The following is a 16,903-nucleotide window of genomic DNA, read 5'->3' on the forward strand; positions in this document are numbered from 1 at the left end:
TAACTTACCATTTCCCCTTCTCCGGGTTCATTATTTGTAGCCGTCTTGCCATCATAGACAACTCAGGAGTCCTAACCTTCTTTGACTTGGATGCACGGGTAACAGACAGTACGGGGCAGCAAGTCATTGGCGAGCTGCTGAAATTGGAGCGGAAAGATGTCTGGGATATGAAGTGGGCCAGAGATAATCCTGATTTGTTTGCAATGATGGAGAAAACAAGAATGTATGTTTTCAGAAACTTGGATCCTGAGGTAAAGACAAGAAATGAGCATTAACAGTACATAAATCATAACGGTACAAATATCAAGACCTGGGAATTTCTCCTTTGTTTCTGCCAGAGGTTTATTGGTGTTGTCTGCATGAATTTCTGAAAGTAAACAGAAACATTTCCGTAGAGTTTTAAAATACTTGGTCTTACGGGGGAACAGTACTCATCCTTTACATGTTCTCTACGTCCTCTGAGAAGTCGGTGCCTGTGGAAAGTGTTTCTTAAGTAGTTTTAACAGAGCAGCCTTCTTCTTTTTAAATTTGAGCTTGTTGTCTGGCTTGGCTAGCACTTAGATTCCTATGAGATTTACAGCTAGATGAATTTTTATAACCTTACCACTGACTGGGTTTCTTCATAAACCATGCTGTACTGTTCTCATTCACGAGGACCTGGCTGGCTGTGGTCCCCGTGTGGTTAACTCACTCTGCTATTCATTCCTCTGCTTTATGTTGAAGAAGGAAAATTTTATATAATTAAGTATAACATTTGTTTTTGTCTTTAAAGGAACCCATTCAGACTTCTGGATATATTTGCAACTTTGAGGATTTAGAAATTAAATCTGTGTTATTGGACGAGATATTAAAGGTAATTTTTTAAAATCCTAACTGGAAGATATGGTTTATTGGTTATTTAGAGAGAGGAAAAGGGAGAGAGAAAGAAACATTGATGTGGCAGAGGAACATCGATTGTTTGCCTCACATAGGAATGTGCCCCAACTGGTGATTGAACCTGAAACCCAGGCATGTGCCCTGACCGGGAATCAAACTGGCAACCTTTTGGTAGGGATGACACTCCAACTAACTGAGCCATACTGGCCAGGGCAAGGTAATCCTTAAAAAAACAATTATATTTCTGCTGCTGGCTCGACTGGGATTAATTTTGCAGCAAGCAGTGTGGGGTCCCGGTTAGGGGTACGCATTGAGGAGTCGGTGTATCCGGGTCCCACCTGCTCTGTCACTGTGCACCTTTAGACAGTTGCCTCTTCTTCAGAGCGTCACTTTCCTGTCTACAAGCTCAGTTTTTACCTCTATCAAGTATGGATAATGCTAATACCTATCTGATAGGATTTTGATTTATAACGTGTAACAAGCATTTAGCACAGTGCTAGGACCAAGAGCTCAAAAATGGTAGCTAGTGGTTGTCATTTTTATAGTAATAACGAAGAGGTCCTCAAGAAACTTTTGACAATTTACTTAGTCCTTTTCTGTCTCTAGGATACTTGAGTAACTTTTTCTTTGAAAATTCACCATCCTTTCATTTTTTCCAAAATAACCTATTTCTGGTTCCAGATACCTCTTCAAACCCCTGCTTTGGTCGTCATTAACCATCACTTGAGAATTAGTTTTAGCTCCATTTTATCCAAAGCACTTACTTTTTATGTGTACTTCGTATATTTTTCGGAATCAGAATAGTAGATTTTAAATTTCCAGAAGTTAGTTGCGGTTTGTAGCATGTTCCACACTTTGGTTTGCTGTGTGATGATGGCCATTTTATTAGGAACTGGTTTTTTTTCTTTCCTGTATCATGACCACCCTGCAGCAGCAGGATGGGTCCCACCCAAAGTTCGGTTTGGATGTCAAGGGTGATGGGCCCACAGGCACCTAGAAGGTGTAAAAAGGTTACTACTTCCGCAACGAGGCTTTGGGGGGAAAGGGCAGCCTCCCCAGCTGGTCTGAAAATGGTGTGAGAGAGTGGGAAGGAGGCTGGCGTGAGGCTTTTTGGTAGTTGTTTAGTCTCATATTTAAATCTTTTGGGAAAGACGACAAGCAAAAGGCCTTATCTCTTCATTCATAAGAGAGGAAAGGGAAATATATACTCTCTGATGTTATATATTCAATTTAAACAGGACAGTAACTGCAGATGGAACCAGTTCTGTTCTTTGACAGATCTAAACAGGGCAGGTCTTTGTCTTTACTTGTTGCAGAAGTGCTCTCCACGCGGGGAAGAGCCCCATGCTCACAGTGGAGATGATATAATGCCTCACACTTCATCTTTGATGTTTGACACTGACAGCGTTTAAGCTTCCCTCTCACCCTTCACCCTTGCCCTCCTGCCTCGCATCTGCAGGACGTGGACGGTAGGCAGGTCCTACAAAGAGTTGTCAGCCAGAAAGCAGTGGAGTTAGGATTTGAGCCAGGTCTGTTTGAATCCCAACCTCATGCTCTTTTCCTACTACTTCCTCCTTGGTGCCTGGAGATCCCTGAGAACTTCCCAGCTTCTAGATACAGTGGTTTCGTGGCAGGGTGAGCAGGGGTCCACGTGGCTCAGTTCACGTTTTCAGAGAACTGGTCTCTGGGGAGCCATTGCTGTTGACACCCAGGGCTCTCATTTTCCCATACGCTTCGCTTTTCATTACTTGGAATACGTGGAATGTTGCTGAGTTCATTATAACCACTTGTTTCCTTTCTTTGGCCATTAGCTCTTCCCTGCAAGACAGGCCTTTGTTTTTGTTGTTGTTGTTAGATTACTAAATTACAAAACAAAAGTGGCAATGAACATCAGCTCTTTTTCTTTTGTTTGCCTGTTGCTCAGCTGCACGTGGAGCAACCCTTTCATTGCCCAGGCTGTGAGGGAGGCTAAGGAGGGAGGGGCAGAGGCTTTGGGCCAGAAGTCAGCAGTGCCTCGGGAATAGACCATAGACTGTTTGAGCTGAGGGAAACCCCTGCCTGAGTGTCCCTTCTAGAAAGGGACTCCTACCACTGTCCCCTCTTCCCACAGGCAGCCTGAGAGCCTAGGAGGCATGTTTTCTGGGTAACTCAAAAGACCCACACGGGGGACTTCTTTTGCTTCCAAGTTTTGCCTACACTACAATGCAGTTTCTTGTTAAACTGTAAAAAAGAAACATATACTCCAAAGGCAACTATTTGAACTTTTTTCTTTCCATCTTTACGTTTAGAATCCAGAACATCCCAACAAGGATTACATAATTAACTTTGAGATTCGGTCCCTGCGAGATAGCCGAGCGCTGATTGAGAAGGTGGGAATTGAAGATGCGTCTCAGTTCATAGAGGACAACCCGCACCCCCGACTTTGGTAGGTAGAAGTAGAACCCTCCCCAAGTGGCTGGTGGGTGTTTCCTTCTTAATTTTTAAATTTTTAAAATTGATTTTAGAGAGGAAGGGAGAGGAGAGAGAGATAGAAACATCAATGATGAGAGAGAATCATTGGTTGGCTGCCTCCTGCACGCCCCCTATTGGGGATCGAGCCCACAGCCCAGGCATGTGCCCTTGACTGGAATCTGACCTGGGACCCTTCAGTCCCCAGGCCGATGTTCTGTCCACAGAGCCGAACCGGCTAGGACTGGTGGGTGCTTTTAAACCCTCAGCTCTGGCCCCCTCTTCTGCCAGCCTCCATCGGGATGGCCTTCCTGCACTCGTTCTTCTTTTTAAGATAAATTCAGTTTAGATTTGGAAGACCTGAGAATAGGCATAACATTAAATGAAGTGGGCACAAAGATGTGTGAGAACAATCGCTTCCCACCGTGCTTCACTGGAAACCATAGATACGATCACCGAGTTCTGGTGCAAGACTCGTTTATCAGGAATTTGCATAGACTTTTAGGATTTTTTTTTTTCTGAAGGCGCCTGCTGGCTGAAGCGGCTCTCCAGAAGCTGGATTTGCACGCGGCAGAGCAAGCGTTTGTGCACTGCAAAGATTACCAGGGGATCAAGTTTGTGAAGCGCCTGGGCCACCTGCAGAGCGAGGCCATGAAGCAGGCGGAAGTGGCTGCCTACTTCGGCAGCTTCGAGGAGGCCGAGAAGATGTATCTTGACATGGACAGAAGGTCAGTGCTCAGGGTGCCGGCATCCGGGGAGTATACTGCCAGAGGAAGGAGGAATGTAAAACAGACTAACGGCACCAAACCGTTTCTTTTAGAAAATCATTTCAGTTTGGAGTACAACCTAGATATTCCCCATGCCCCTCACTAATTTATGGCTTGTAATTTGGGGCAGTTTTCTTAGTTTTCACACATATGAATAGCTGGCCCCGGTAGATTTTTTCGCTTGGTAGGAATAATCATGTGAGCACAGTGACTGGGGCTTTCTCATTTATTACACAGTTCATTATTTGGGTTTAGGCCATTATTTAATTTACTGTTGTTAAGGAGCATGAAATAAAATTCAAACGTGTTTAGGGATTGAGTTTTACTCTTTATATTTTATTTTAGAATTATATAAAATAATGTATGAGCTTCATTTCAGCTCTAAACATTGTCTAATTTTTATTCATATTATTTGTACTTGTGAGAGGCCCTTAATATAACTCAAGCCCTGAAAAGAAAGATAAAGCCAAACTTGTTTTTATATGTTTGGTTTTTAAATAAACCTGATCATGTCTAAGAAATTGATGAAAAGGAGTGATTATTATTGAAGTCATTATTTTGCTGAGGGAATTGGAAGTCCAGGAAAATGAAAGGAGGCAAATTGTTTCCTTTTCCCTATTCCGGGTTCTCCCCATTGCTTCTCACCTGGTCAGGTTAAGTTTCTAAAATGTTTGGAGAATTGCCATGTCTGTCTGTTCATTGCTGTGTACCCGCAGTACCCTAGAATTGGACATCGCGCATAGTAGGCGCTTGAGAAATATTTGTCAAATGAATGAATTAGTAACTGAATGAATGCCTCTGTTTGCAGAGATCTTGCTATTGGCCTCCGGCTGAAGTTGGGAGATTGGTTTAGAGTACTCCAGCTCCTGAAAACTGGGTCTGGTGACGCAGACGACAGTCTCCTTGAGCAAGCCCACAATGCCATCGGAGACTACTTTGCTGACCGACAGAAGTGGTAAGGAACCTGTCTGGACCCACTCAGCCAATCACAGCCTGTGGAATGTAGCTGCCGGCATTCTTACCTAGGAAGTGATGCTCAGGAAATGAGGAGCACCCTCCTGGGTCCTGCACTTCAAGTAGCTCTAGGTTCACGTTGGGCATGAGATGCTCCCAGTTGTTAGACAAGCTCTGGAGTTTCAAACTCAAAAACCTTGAGCTTAACTCCCGGCAGCTCTTCCTGTTTGAGACCACAGTGTGCAATTCTAAGCCATTCTATGATTCACTTCCGGAAAAGTGAAAACAGCATTTTATGTTGGCTTATTTTGTTATTGCAGGTTACTTTCAGAAATCATTGGCTTTTATTCTTCAGTTTTCATTTTGAGCAGTATGCTTTTCTATTGATGTCAGTGTCTGGAAGCACCACTGTGTATCAGATTAAAACAGTATTAAGACTATTCAAAGAATGTTGTAACTAAAGCATGCTTCACAGTTTTAGATTCCACCAATTTCTATGCTTCAAAGACATTTTGTAACTGAAGATGTTGACTAGAATAATCCTAGTAATTCTAATGAAGGAACATTTTTTGGTGAAAGTGCTATTTCTTAGGAGGTTCACATTAGCTTTAAAAGTTTTCCTTTTTTCTCCCATAGGTTGAATGCTGTACAATATTACGTACAAGGCCAAAACCAGGAACGCTTAGCTGAGTGTTATTACATGTTAGAAGATTGTGAGGGATTGGAGAATCTTGCCAATTCACTTCCAGAAAACCATAAGTTGCTTCCAGTGGGTATTGTAAATTGAAGTTTTTGAAGTTGTTAGTTTACTTTATAAGGTTTTTATGTTATAATCAGGATATATCCTCTGTGGGAAGGAAAATTTTAAATTAATCTATAATCTTAGTTTCTTAGATTGGAACAATGCTATTGATTGCTAAAACATTACATCAATATTACAGAATACTTAAAAAATGGAGGAAAACCTAGTAACATTCCTGCTACTTTAACATGATCACAGTTCTGCGTAGTTTTACCCATTTTATAAAATTGCTTATAAAACTTAGCTGAACCAGGACAGGTTTACAGATGAAATGATATGTGGTCAGATATTTGCTTTCGAATAGTCCAGGCTGTGTCTGGTGCTTAGTATGTGTATGTTTGAAATTTGCTGCAACAAGAGTTAAAAAAGAGAGCTTGACTTTTATTAGTTTATTTCAACAATAAAATATTTATTGTTAAAAAAGAGAAACTACAAGTTCTCTGGAACTTTGTCCTTTTTAAGCATCTTTACTTGTCGAATGATGGTGATGAGTTTGTATTTGACTTGCTTTATCCAAAATGTAAACCACTGAACAGTGTAACACCCATAGAGTTAGCAGCTCCCAACTGCAGGGTCTGCACCCGGATCAGCTGTGAGCTCTGCCACAAAAATGTTGTCTCTTACCTAACAGGTGAGCATAGAGTTCTGAGAAGCCCGTTTTCTGTGTTGTGAATTAGAGCAGTTTCCCTGTGGCAGTGGCATTTCACACCCTTCCTTCTCGTCCTGTGTGTTTTCTGGAAGGGAAAGAAATGGAAATTACCTGTGACCGGGGGTAATGACAGCGTAGCCCACGTGGCTGTTGTCTGTTAGTGTGTCTAATGATGCAGAAAAAAGTCTTTCTGTGGAGTATCCAGAATAGTAATGTTACTAAGTCAATACTAAGTAATTATAGCTATAGTAACACTTAAATAACTAAAATAATTAAGAACTTAAAATAGTACTACACATTTCAAATCAAGTTTTGAAGCAGTTTTTAGTAATATAGTAAAATGTACATAATATTTAAGTGGGAAAGGCAGGATACAAAGCCTTATACTAGTTCAGGGTTTGGCAAAGTAGGTTTACAGTTGTTTGTATGGAAAATAATGCAAATTAATAATGTTTAGTAATTACTAATCTATAATAATAAAAGTGTAATATGCTAATTAGACTGGACGACCTTCCGGACAAAGCCGGAGCTTCGAGGGAAGCTGGGGTCCTGGGTGCCAGAGGGAAGCCAGTGCTGGTAGCTGGGGGAAGGAAGGCCTACTCTTGCACGAATTTCATGCATCGGGCCTCTAGTTACTAAATAATGATACAAGAATAAACTCTGTGTTTCACATACTCACAACTGTAGACCTACTTTTGCCCCACCCTGTATGGTATGATTACAATACATGCACCACCTCATATACACACATGTATTCAGAGGACAAAGATGTTAGGAATTTCCATCGGATTGTTGAGAACGGTCTCCTGTGGTTAATAGATTATGAGTGACCACATTTTTGTGTTTTAAAATTTTTTAACCATAAGAATGTATTAGTTTATAATCAGAAAATATAAGCATTACTTTTTAAAAGATAGTTGGTACAAAATATACTTTTGTATTTCTCAAAATATTTTAAAAGTAGGGTGGGGAGAGAACAACTCTGGCCAAATAGATTCAGAAAGAAAAGAAAATATTCTGGAAATGGGAAGTCCAGCCCCGTAGGTGGGATGTTTTTCGTGTGGTTTCTCTCCTGCCACCGCCCTCTGAGGGAGCTGTGTCGGGTCCAGCGTCCTGACCCGATGAATGGCCAGCTTGTGGGGCATTCTTTATAGGGACATTGGGGACTCTGTGAATGAGAGTTCCCGTAAGCCTCAAATTAACAGTTACCTTTGATGATACCATATGCCCAAAGGCTTTGCTTACCACGAGTGTGGGGTTTGCTTGGTTGGTGTGTCTGTAAACTAGCTTCTAACCTGAGGAAGAAAAGAGTCAGTGTCTTCAGGTCCTGGTTAAAACTCAGATCCCGGTGGGAGCCGGGGAGCACGGGTTTCTAGAGGGTGATGGTTAGCATCCGTGCTGGTTGGTGGCCTCTGTCCCTCTGTCTGTTTAAATGCAAAATTACTGTAACCACCAGTCCATTTAATACGCACATGTTCCCAGGGAGTCTTGTAAGTTCAAGTAGAAGTGATTTCCTTCGTCTGTGACATCTGAGAGTATTGTTTTGTCCTTACAGGAAATAGCACAAATGTTTGTGAGAGTTGGAATGTGTGAACAAGCAGTGACTGCATTTTTGAAATGTAATCAACCAAAGGCAGCAGTAGATACCTGTGTGCATCTCAACCAAGTAAGGAACTGGAAGTTAAGTGACCGCGGTCGTCCTTTAGAAACTGTGGCCAAATAAGGGTCGGAGAGCTTGGGATGAAAGTAGTGACAGGAGACAGGACGTCTCTGACTTAGTTGAGGACTAAGAAAAGGTTGGCCTTCCCTCACCTCTTGAAGCGCCACCATTAAGGCTGACGCAGTCAAAACTAGCTCAGTATGGGAACAGGAAGTAACCCTGCGCTTTAGTCTGGCAGGTTTTTATCTGGAAGCAATTTCATAATTTTCTGCATTTTATTAGGATTGGGTTTTGTTTCCATAGAAGGACTAGGTAACGATTATTGCAAGAGGAAAGGATTGAGTTACTTTCTTAATATTTCTTTTGGCAAATCTATATTCTTTTGCCTTTAAAGAAAATGTATACTTGATATTTTAAAGAGCTGGAACTTAACTAAAATTGAAGTACCGAATTGTTGTTGACATTGTTCACTATCGCTGCATTCTTTTAAGTATTTTCCCAAAGTATTTTATAAAGCTTCATTTGTTTTATAAAAAATATCTTTCGAATGTTATAGCTGATAGGATATTTTCTTAACTGAAATTGTGTATTTTGATCTACTATACACATCTTTTTCTCTCTCATACTTTGAGCAGAGTTAGAATTTTAAGATTAATGTGATTATCCACTTTGAAGCTTTCCTTTTCGGATGTACTTCTTAAGCAACGCAAAGTCTTAGATCATGTCATCATTTTGATGCATGTTTTATTTGTAAAACTTATAATTGCTTTTATTTTAAGTGATTTAAAAAATAGATACCATTTTAATTTTAATACAGCATTATTATTATAAACTTGAAGATTTATTGTGTGAAGTCTGTGATATGTGACTATAAGTGCTGAGGTAACTGAACGGTGTATTTTTTTCTCCTAGTGGAACAAAGCTGTTGAATTGGCTAAAAATCATAATATGAAAGAAATTGGATCCCTGTTAGCGAGGTATGCAGCTCACTTATTGGAAAAGAATAAAACTCTTGATGCCATCGAACTCTATCGGAAAGCCAATTACTTTTATGATGCTGCTAAATTGATGTTTAAGGTATGTAATATTTATTGTTGGTATTTGGTTTGTTCTAGTTACCAGTGTTTTCTTAGATGTTAAAGAACACATTTTCGAATTTGTTTGGAAACAAATATTTGTTGTAGCAAAATACCTCTGGTTTTATCACTACTATAACAATGTGTTATCTTATTATTACCTTTACTAACAGGCTATTTATTAATATTAGCATCTTATTGCTACCTAAACAATTATGTGTTTATTTAATACTGACATTAAAGAATTATAGGATTTTTAGGGACCACAAAGTACAATTTCCCTTAACTGGGAATTAAGTCCTGTTGACAATAGAATTTTGGGTCCCTTAAAATGCGCACGTCTTAAAGACATTACACGTTTCATAATATGCATTTGGCAGGAAGGTGAGTAGTACGGTATGAGTGTATGCACATTTTACATTCTATTCTTTTCACATTTGCTTTAATGAAAAAATGAAAAATTTCCCTCAGAATTGTTTAAATAGAAATTTCTGAATTTAACATGATATACCTACCATTAAAGCCATTTAATCTCTGTGCACTTAAAACATTATTTAAAAAATTTCTTTGTGCCCTAGCTGGTTTGGCCCAGTGGATAGAACATTGCCCTGTGGATTGAAAGGTCACGGGTTTGATTCCGGTCAAGGGCACATACCCGGGTTGTGGGCTTGATCCCCAGTAGGGGGCGTGCAGGAGGAAGGCGATCAATGATTCTCTCTCATCATTTATGTTTCTCTCTCTCTCTCTCCCTCTCCCTTTCTCTATGAAATCAATAAACATATTAAAAAAGAAAAAGAAAAAAATCTGTTATGGAAAATATTACCCATTCCTTGAATGCTTTCTTCATTCTGACTTGACATCTGTTATTTTCTAAGAATCTTCTAAGTTATAACTTCAAGGGTTAAATACTAAGAAGGAACTAAGTACTTATCAGTACTAAGGAAAAGAAAGTGGGTTTAAAAATATTTAAAATGAGGGATATTTATATTCCATCCTACTGACTTTCCTCCTTTTTTAAGAGAATTAAATTTGAGGTGATTATATCTGTACAAATATAGATTGAGCAATATCTTCCCTCAATTCTTTAAATACTTAAAGATTGCTGATGAAGAGGCGAAGAAAAGAACGAAACCTTTGTGTGTCAAGAAGCTGTATGTACTGTCAGCCTTATTGATAGAGCAGTACCACGAGCAGATGAAAAACGCTCAGCGAGGAAAAGTTAAAGGAAAGAGTTCGGAGGTAAGCAGACCCTTATATAACTCATCCGAAGTGTTTAAAGAAAAAACAGCCAAACCGGTTTGGCTCAGTGTATAGAGCGTCGTCCTGCGGACTGAAGGGTCCCAGGTTCGATTCCGGTCAAGGGCATGTACCTTGGTTGTGGGCACATCCCCAGTAGGAGGTGTGCAGGAGGCAGCTGGTTGATGTTTCTCTCTCATCGATGTTTCTAGCTCTCTATCCCTCTCCCTTCCTCTCTGTAAAAAATCAATAGAATATATTTAAAAACAAACAAACAAAAAACAATCAAACTTCTCTTTTTGGACAGGCCGTTTAATTTGCCTATTTGCATTTATTTCCTTAAATGATATGAGGAAAGGAATGACAGATATGGAATTAGTACTCAAATGTTAGAAATTTTTATTTGGAAATATTGGAAAACTATTTTTACTATAAGACTAATCTACAATCTGCTTTAATTCCTTACTTAGAAAATCCTTTCTAATCTGTGAGTCCTAAAAATTTTCTAGGTTATGTATATTATTTTAATATGCAAATGAATCTCTTATTAAAGTTTAATCAATTCTGTTTTAAAATTAGATCAATCCTTTCACAATGTATATGTATAGCAAGTCACCACAATGTATACTTTAACTCTTATATTTATTTAAATTATACCTCGGTAAAGCTGAAGAAAATTTGATCACACAGTTTGCTAAAACATGAATTATAATGAAGAAATTAAGTCTGCAATGACAGTTTTGTAATGATAAATCTGCTAATTTAGAGATTGGAATGTAGTTATCTTCTGGGGGGGGCCGTTGTTGTGGCTGTGCTGAGGGAATCGTGTGCTTCACTTGCAGGCCACTTCGGCGCTGGCTGGTTTGCTGGAGGAAGAGGTGCTGTCCACAACCAGTCGGCTCACAGATAATGCCTGGCGGGGCGCCGAGGCCTACCACTTCTTCATCCTGGCGCAGAGGCAGCTCTATGAGGGCTATGCGGACAGTGCACTGAAGACAGGTGGGCCTGTTCCCTAATGGGCGGGGTCTAAAATTATAAGCTGAATAGGAAGGGCCTTATAGTAATTTCAATAACACCTTTTTTCCGATGGATTTATTTTCTTATGTTTGAGATTTGCTATCTATAATGTGTTTGTGCATTCCCCTTTTTGATGTTCTTTTTATTTTTTAAAACAAAAAATATAGAAAGCAATATGTACAATTCACAGAAAAACAAGAAGTTTGAGATAAGCAAAAAGAATATTTGTAGCATTAACTATTCTATTCAGTCAAAGAAAACACTTAATTGCCATGTCTTTTTGTATGTGTGTGTGTATATACATATTATATAAATATTTATAATCTATCATCTATATAATACAATATATTACATGAAATAAATATATTTAAGTAAGTAAATTTGTTTTTCTACAATATGGGAGTATAGCAGATCATACTTTTGTGTACTTTTTAAAAACAGTAATATGTTTTAAAATATTTTTATATTAGTAGATAGATTTCTATAGCATTTAACTTTTTAAAATAAAAATACTTATATAACAATTTCAACTGAAACAAAAAGATAAAAGATAAATTCAAAGATAAAAGTAAAATTTTATAACTCACAAATAGTCATTTCCAACATTTGGGTGAACTTCCTTTTTCACATTTTTTAAAATATATTTTTTTATTGATTTCAGAGAGGAAGGGAGAAGGAGAGAGAGATAGAAAATCAATGATGAGAGAGAATCATTGATTAGCTGCCTCCTGGATGCCCCTACTGGGGATCGAGCCCGCAACCCAGGCATGTGCCCTTGACTGGAATTGAACCAGGACCCTTAAGTCCGCAGGCTGAGGCTCTATCCACTGAGCCAAACCAGCTAGGGCCCTTTTCGACATTTCTCCTTACCCATAAAGTTGCTGTTTGTATATAGTTTTATTGGAAAAAAAATCAATACAATATATGTTGTTCAGGGCCTTGCTTTCTACCTTCAACAGTATATTGCAGTTATCTTTCCATGTTGGTAAAGAGAGCTATGTGACTATTTTTAGTAGTTGTGTAACATGCCATTGTATTTATGTACTGTAATGTATAGATTATTTACATGCATGATGATATATTAATTCCAAAAGAGCATAGATAAGAGAATTTTCTTATAAACCAGGACATATGAATGACTGAACCATAGTGCTTTCAGATGGGCCACGACAGTACTGTAGAATGTCACCATCCACCCGGCCTCCCTGTAGCATCTTGGTTGGGCCACTGTGAAGTCACCAGGCTGCTGCTCCTATCACCAGCAGCACATCACACCCTCAGATCACCAGTCTCTATTTCCAGGACCGGAGCTGCCAGCTGGCGTTCGGACCCTGATCACGTAGCGTGCTTCTTCCGGCCAGTGCTCCGACCTCCCGCCATTGTTTCCTTTCACTGTGCTGAAGCTCATGTGGGGTAAACTAAGCGCAGCACAGATTCTTTCCCAGGCACCATCAGAATTGCTTTGCAAAGTCCACATTGTTCTTTCTTCCCCAGCTCTTCACCTGCGAGACTATGAAGACATTATCCCCGCCGTGGAGATCTACTCTCTGCTGGCGCTCTGCGCTTGTGCCTGTGAAGCCTTTGGGACTTGTTCAAAAGCTTTTATTAAACTAGAATCGTTAGAGAGCCTCAGTCCCGAGCAGAAACAGCAATATGAAGACCTTGCCATAGAAATCTTCACCAAACATACGCCAAAAGACAATAGAAAATCGGAATTGGACAACCTTCTTAAAGGGTAAGGCTAGTTGTAGTTAGTAAGTGTCATTCTCCCTTTTCAGAAGTTTGGATTTCTATATGTATAGTAGTGTGATACAGTAGTTAAAGCACTCCGTTTTGAAGTAGGTTCCCTTAACATTACACCCTATATTATTTAGTCTTAGAAGTATATTAATGCTTTATTTTCTCATTGTAAGAAAAGTTTTTAAGTTTACCTTGAAATCTTTTTTATTCCTCAGTTTTTAACTGTCATAAAGTTTTAAGTAATTAGAAGCTGTGAAATATAATGATTTGTTCTTCCTCTTATGTTCACAGAGGGAAAGGGAAACTGCCAACATGCGTTGCCACCGGCAGCCCCATCACCGAGTACCAGTTCTGGATGTGCAGTGTGTGCAAGCACTGCGTGCTGGCTCAGGAGATCAGTAACTACAGCTTCTGTCCCTTATGCCACAGCTCAGTGGCATAAAGGAACGACGAGTCGTGTGTGACTGTAACACATAGGAGCATATATGCATAGCTATCACGGTGTACATAATAAGGTTGACTTCCATACACTTTATATGAAAATCAGCATCTTTATTTCATAGTTGTATTTTGACATAAAATTATATATAAATTACGCATATATATAATATCTATATTATATACACATGTACATATTATGTATATAATTTTGTGTTAAATTATGACTATGAAATAATGATGCTGATTGTCATATGAAACATATGGAAGTCAACCTTATTTCATGTCTGTCCATCTATCTATCTATCTTGTGGTTGGTTACATGATACTATGGAAATATTCTGAATAACAAATTTTTTTCTCATAGTGTCAAGATTACTAAGTCACAGAAAAGTCTTGGCGAGGGCACAGAGGCAACATGAGAGCGGGGCAAAGTTGTACCAGAGGAGGTTAAACAATTTGCTTCAAGCCCAAAATCAGCTATTGACTCCTCAAGCCTTTCCTAACACATCTATTGGGGACTCTCTTTTGGGCCTTCTCACTTGCTACTAGTTCAACCATGCCTGAGCGCTAGAATTTTTCCTCCAGTTCATTATTTCAGATAGAGCCTGAGTGGCTGTCTCTACTTCCTGTTCAGTTTAATATAGAAACCAACATCTCTAAATAACCTCTTGTAGACTTAATTATGTTGTTTGGGATTTATAGCTGTGAAAGTTTTAGTGATCAGCCATGTTTTGGGGACCTTGTCTGTCTTGAAAGTGGTAGGTACTAGAGGAAGGCCCACAGCATGAGTTGACCCAACTGGTTTTATTCAACATGAAGGATTTTTTCAGGATAACAACAACAAACTCTCCCATGGTGAAAGGGGCACAGGGAACAAAATTGTCTATATATGACAAATACTTGGAGAGAAGTTGGATAGAGGTAGTATATTAAAGATAGTATAGGAAACAGTTATGTTCTGTTCTTGTAATAAGTCCCTTTAAGTAATGCTTTATCATATAACTTGGTCTGAACTATGTGAAGTTCAAAGTCGCATGGTAAGCCAATGTACTGAGATGACAGAACCTACTGATGAAGCTAAACAAGTAGGCACTGTGCCCAAAAGCAACATAGCATTGTCGACCCGCCTGCTGTCAAGCACGAGTACGACTGTATTAGACATTTTTTTCTAAAGTACACTTTGAAATTATATTTTTGTATTTCAGGGGCTGATATCTTTGGTTTTATGTGGCATTAAGTGAAATAATATGAAAATAATAAATATTAAAGTAAAAAAAATGAGTTATCTTAAGTTTCCTTTATTTAGAACTTATGGATAACATGGTATTTGTTTAAATATTTTCGTGGGGGTTGGTTAGGAGGCTGTTGGGCTGCAGAGTGGATAAGGGAAGGAAGGGTCTGGAGGCCTAATGCATGTATAATATCGCTTTTGCTGCCAAACAGGAGAAACTATGACCACCACCGCCTATTAGGGTACTAGGCAGATGTCAGGTTAGAGTGCAGTACTCCTTAGAAGCCACACAGAGTTCTCATTTAGAAATGGGGGGGAGGGGACAATTATGTTACTAGACTTTTAAGAGAAAATCAGGAGTATTTAATTTGATGATGATATAGCTCCAAGATATTACTACTGAGTTTCTAAAATGCAAATAGCAATATTATGCTGCCCCCTTCTGTGTATTCTTATTATTTTCTCAATTCAGTTTAAAAATAATCACTATACTATTTAAAATTGACAAGTGCTGGTGAGGATACGGAGCAATTGAAACCCTTATATGTTGCTGGTGGAAATGCAAAACAGTACATCAACTTCGGAAAAGTTGAGTTTTAGATGTGCTCCATATATATTATGGAAATACATGTTTACCTGTGTGTATATGTATGAATATGTGTGTGTTGTTTTTAAAAAATTATTTCATTTTTTGCTGCTCCAGTTAACAAAATGGAAGTTTTATTGAGGCCCCAGGGCCCGGGAGGCTCAGGTAGGCGGCCACCCTGTGGGGAAGGAGGAGCCTGATTTGACTTTCTTTGTGGGGCACAGGTTGTTGGTGTGGCCACACTTCCTGTGGCAGTTGACAGCATGGGGCTGCAGCAAGCATAACACTGTCAGCAGATCATCCTGTTTTAGTTGTATCTCTGGGTGAGCTGGCAGAGGGAAGGAAGGCTTGATGATGCCACTCTGCAGGCCAAGTACCCGTGTAGGTGGACTCTATGGAAGACGGGCATGAGTTGGAGGGATAGCCACTGAACCTGGCCCCAGCACCGGTCACAGGGCATGACCCTTTAGTGTCCTGTAGACCAGAGCTTCTCGTGTGATGGGGACACCATGTCAGAATCCCGAGTGTGTTCTATGAGTAGGTGGACACACCAGCCAGCCTGCCCCCCAGAATCTTCATCTCTGCATCCCCCACTCTTATCAGATACATGATTCGAGATATTTTCTCCCTTCTCGGGGTTGTCTTTTTACTCTGCTGATAGCCTTTTTATTGTACAAAAGTTTCTAATTTCCATGAAGTCCAATTTATTTTTCCTTTTGTTGTCTGTGCCACTGGTGTCATATCCGAGGGTTTTTGTCTTGTTTTCATCTAAGAATTTTGTATTTTCAGCTCCTATATTTAGGTTGTTAATCCATCTTGAGTTAATTTTTAAATATGGTGTTAGGTTAGGATCCAACTGCATTCTTTTGCATGCAGATACTCAGTTTTCCCAGCACCATTTATTGAGAAGACTGCTGTATGCCAGTGCCACCCTATTTTGATCACTGTAGTAGCTTTGTAGAAGATTTTAAATCAGGAAGCATGAGTCCTTCAACTTTGTTCTTTTTCAAGATTGTTTTGGCTACGTGGGATCCCCTGAAATTCCATATGGATTTAGAATGGATTTTTCTATTTCTGTAAAAGCATCATTGGGGTTTTGAGGGATTCCAGTGAATCTGTGATGGCATATTTACTAGTAAAATATTGCTTTACAATCCACGAACATGGGAAGTCTTTCTATTTATGTCTTTACTTTCTGCAACGTTTCATTGTAGGAAGTCTTTTACCTCCTTGGTTAATTCCTAAGTATTTCATTCTTTTTGATGTGATTGCACATGGAATGTTTTTTTTTTTATTTCCTCTGGATTGTTCATTTTACATAATTTTTACTTGAATTAAACATACTTAAATTTCTATATGGGTTTCCTTTTGGCATAAAAAGCCAAGGAATGTAAAGTAACATCATAGACCACAGACCGTT

The 16,903-nt window shown here is 39.3% G+C and overlaps 1 protein-coding gene across 3 annotated transcripts in view; it reads left to right on the forward strand.

Moving 5' to 3' along the window:
- WDR35 (WD repeat domain 35) overlaps window positions 1-16,559 on the forward strand; it is a 43,564-nt gene extending 27,005 nt beyond the window's left edge. The window contains exons 17-28 of one of the 3 annotated variants that reach the window (XM_036335268.1): window positions 41-251; window positions 773-853; window positions 3,165-3,301; window positions 3,849-4,052; window positions 4,900-5,046; window positions 5,682-5,814; window positions 8,052-8,162; window positions 9,069-9,233; window positions 10,331-10,471; window positions 11,311-11,467; window positions 12,980-13,220; window positions 13,517-16,559. In XM_036335268.1, coding sequence (XP_036191161.1) covers window positions 41-251; window positions 773-853; window positions 3,165-3,301; window positions 3,849-4,052; window positions 4,900-5,046; window positions 5,682-5,814; window positions 8,052-8,162; window positions 9,069-9,233; window positions 10,331-10,471; window positions 11,311-11,467; window positions 12,980-13,220; window positions 13,517-13,667 — 1,879 coding nt within the window. In that variant the 3' untranslated portion in view covers window positions 13,668-16,559. Of the gene's footprint in view, window positions 1-40; window positions 252-772; window positions 854-3,164; window positions 3,302-3,848; window positions 4,053-4,899; window positions 5,047-5,681; window positions 5,815-8,051; window positions 8,163-9,068; window positions 9,234-10,330; window positions 10,472-11,310; window positions 11,468-12,611; window positions 13,221-13,516 lie in introns of those variants that run through there. The other 2 variants (XM_036335269.1, XM_036335270.1) reach the window with 2 other exon arrangements.
- Window positions 16,560-16,903: the final 344 nt, after the last annotated feature.

Source organism: Myotis myotis, unplaced genomic scaffold, assembly GCF_014108235.1.
Source record: "Myotis myotis isolate mMyoMyo1 unplaced genomic scaffold, mMyoMyo1.p scaffold_m19_p_14, whole genome shotgun sequence".
NCBI classification, from domain to species: domain Eukaryota; kingdom Metazoa; phylum Chordata; class Mammalia; order Chiroptera; family Vespertilionidae; genus Myotis; species Myotis myotis.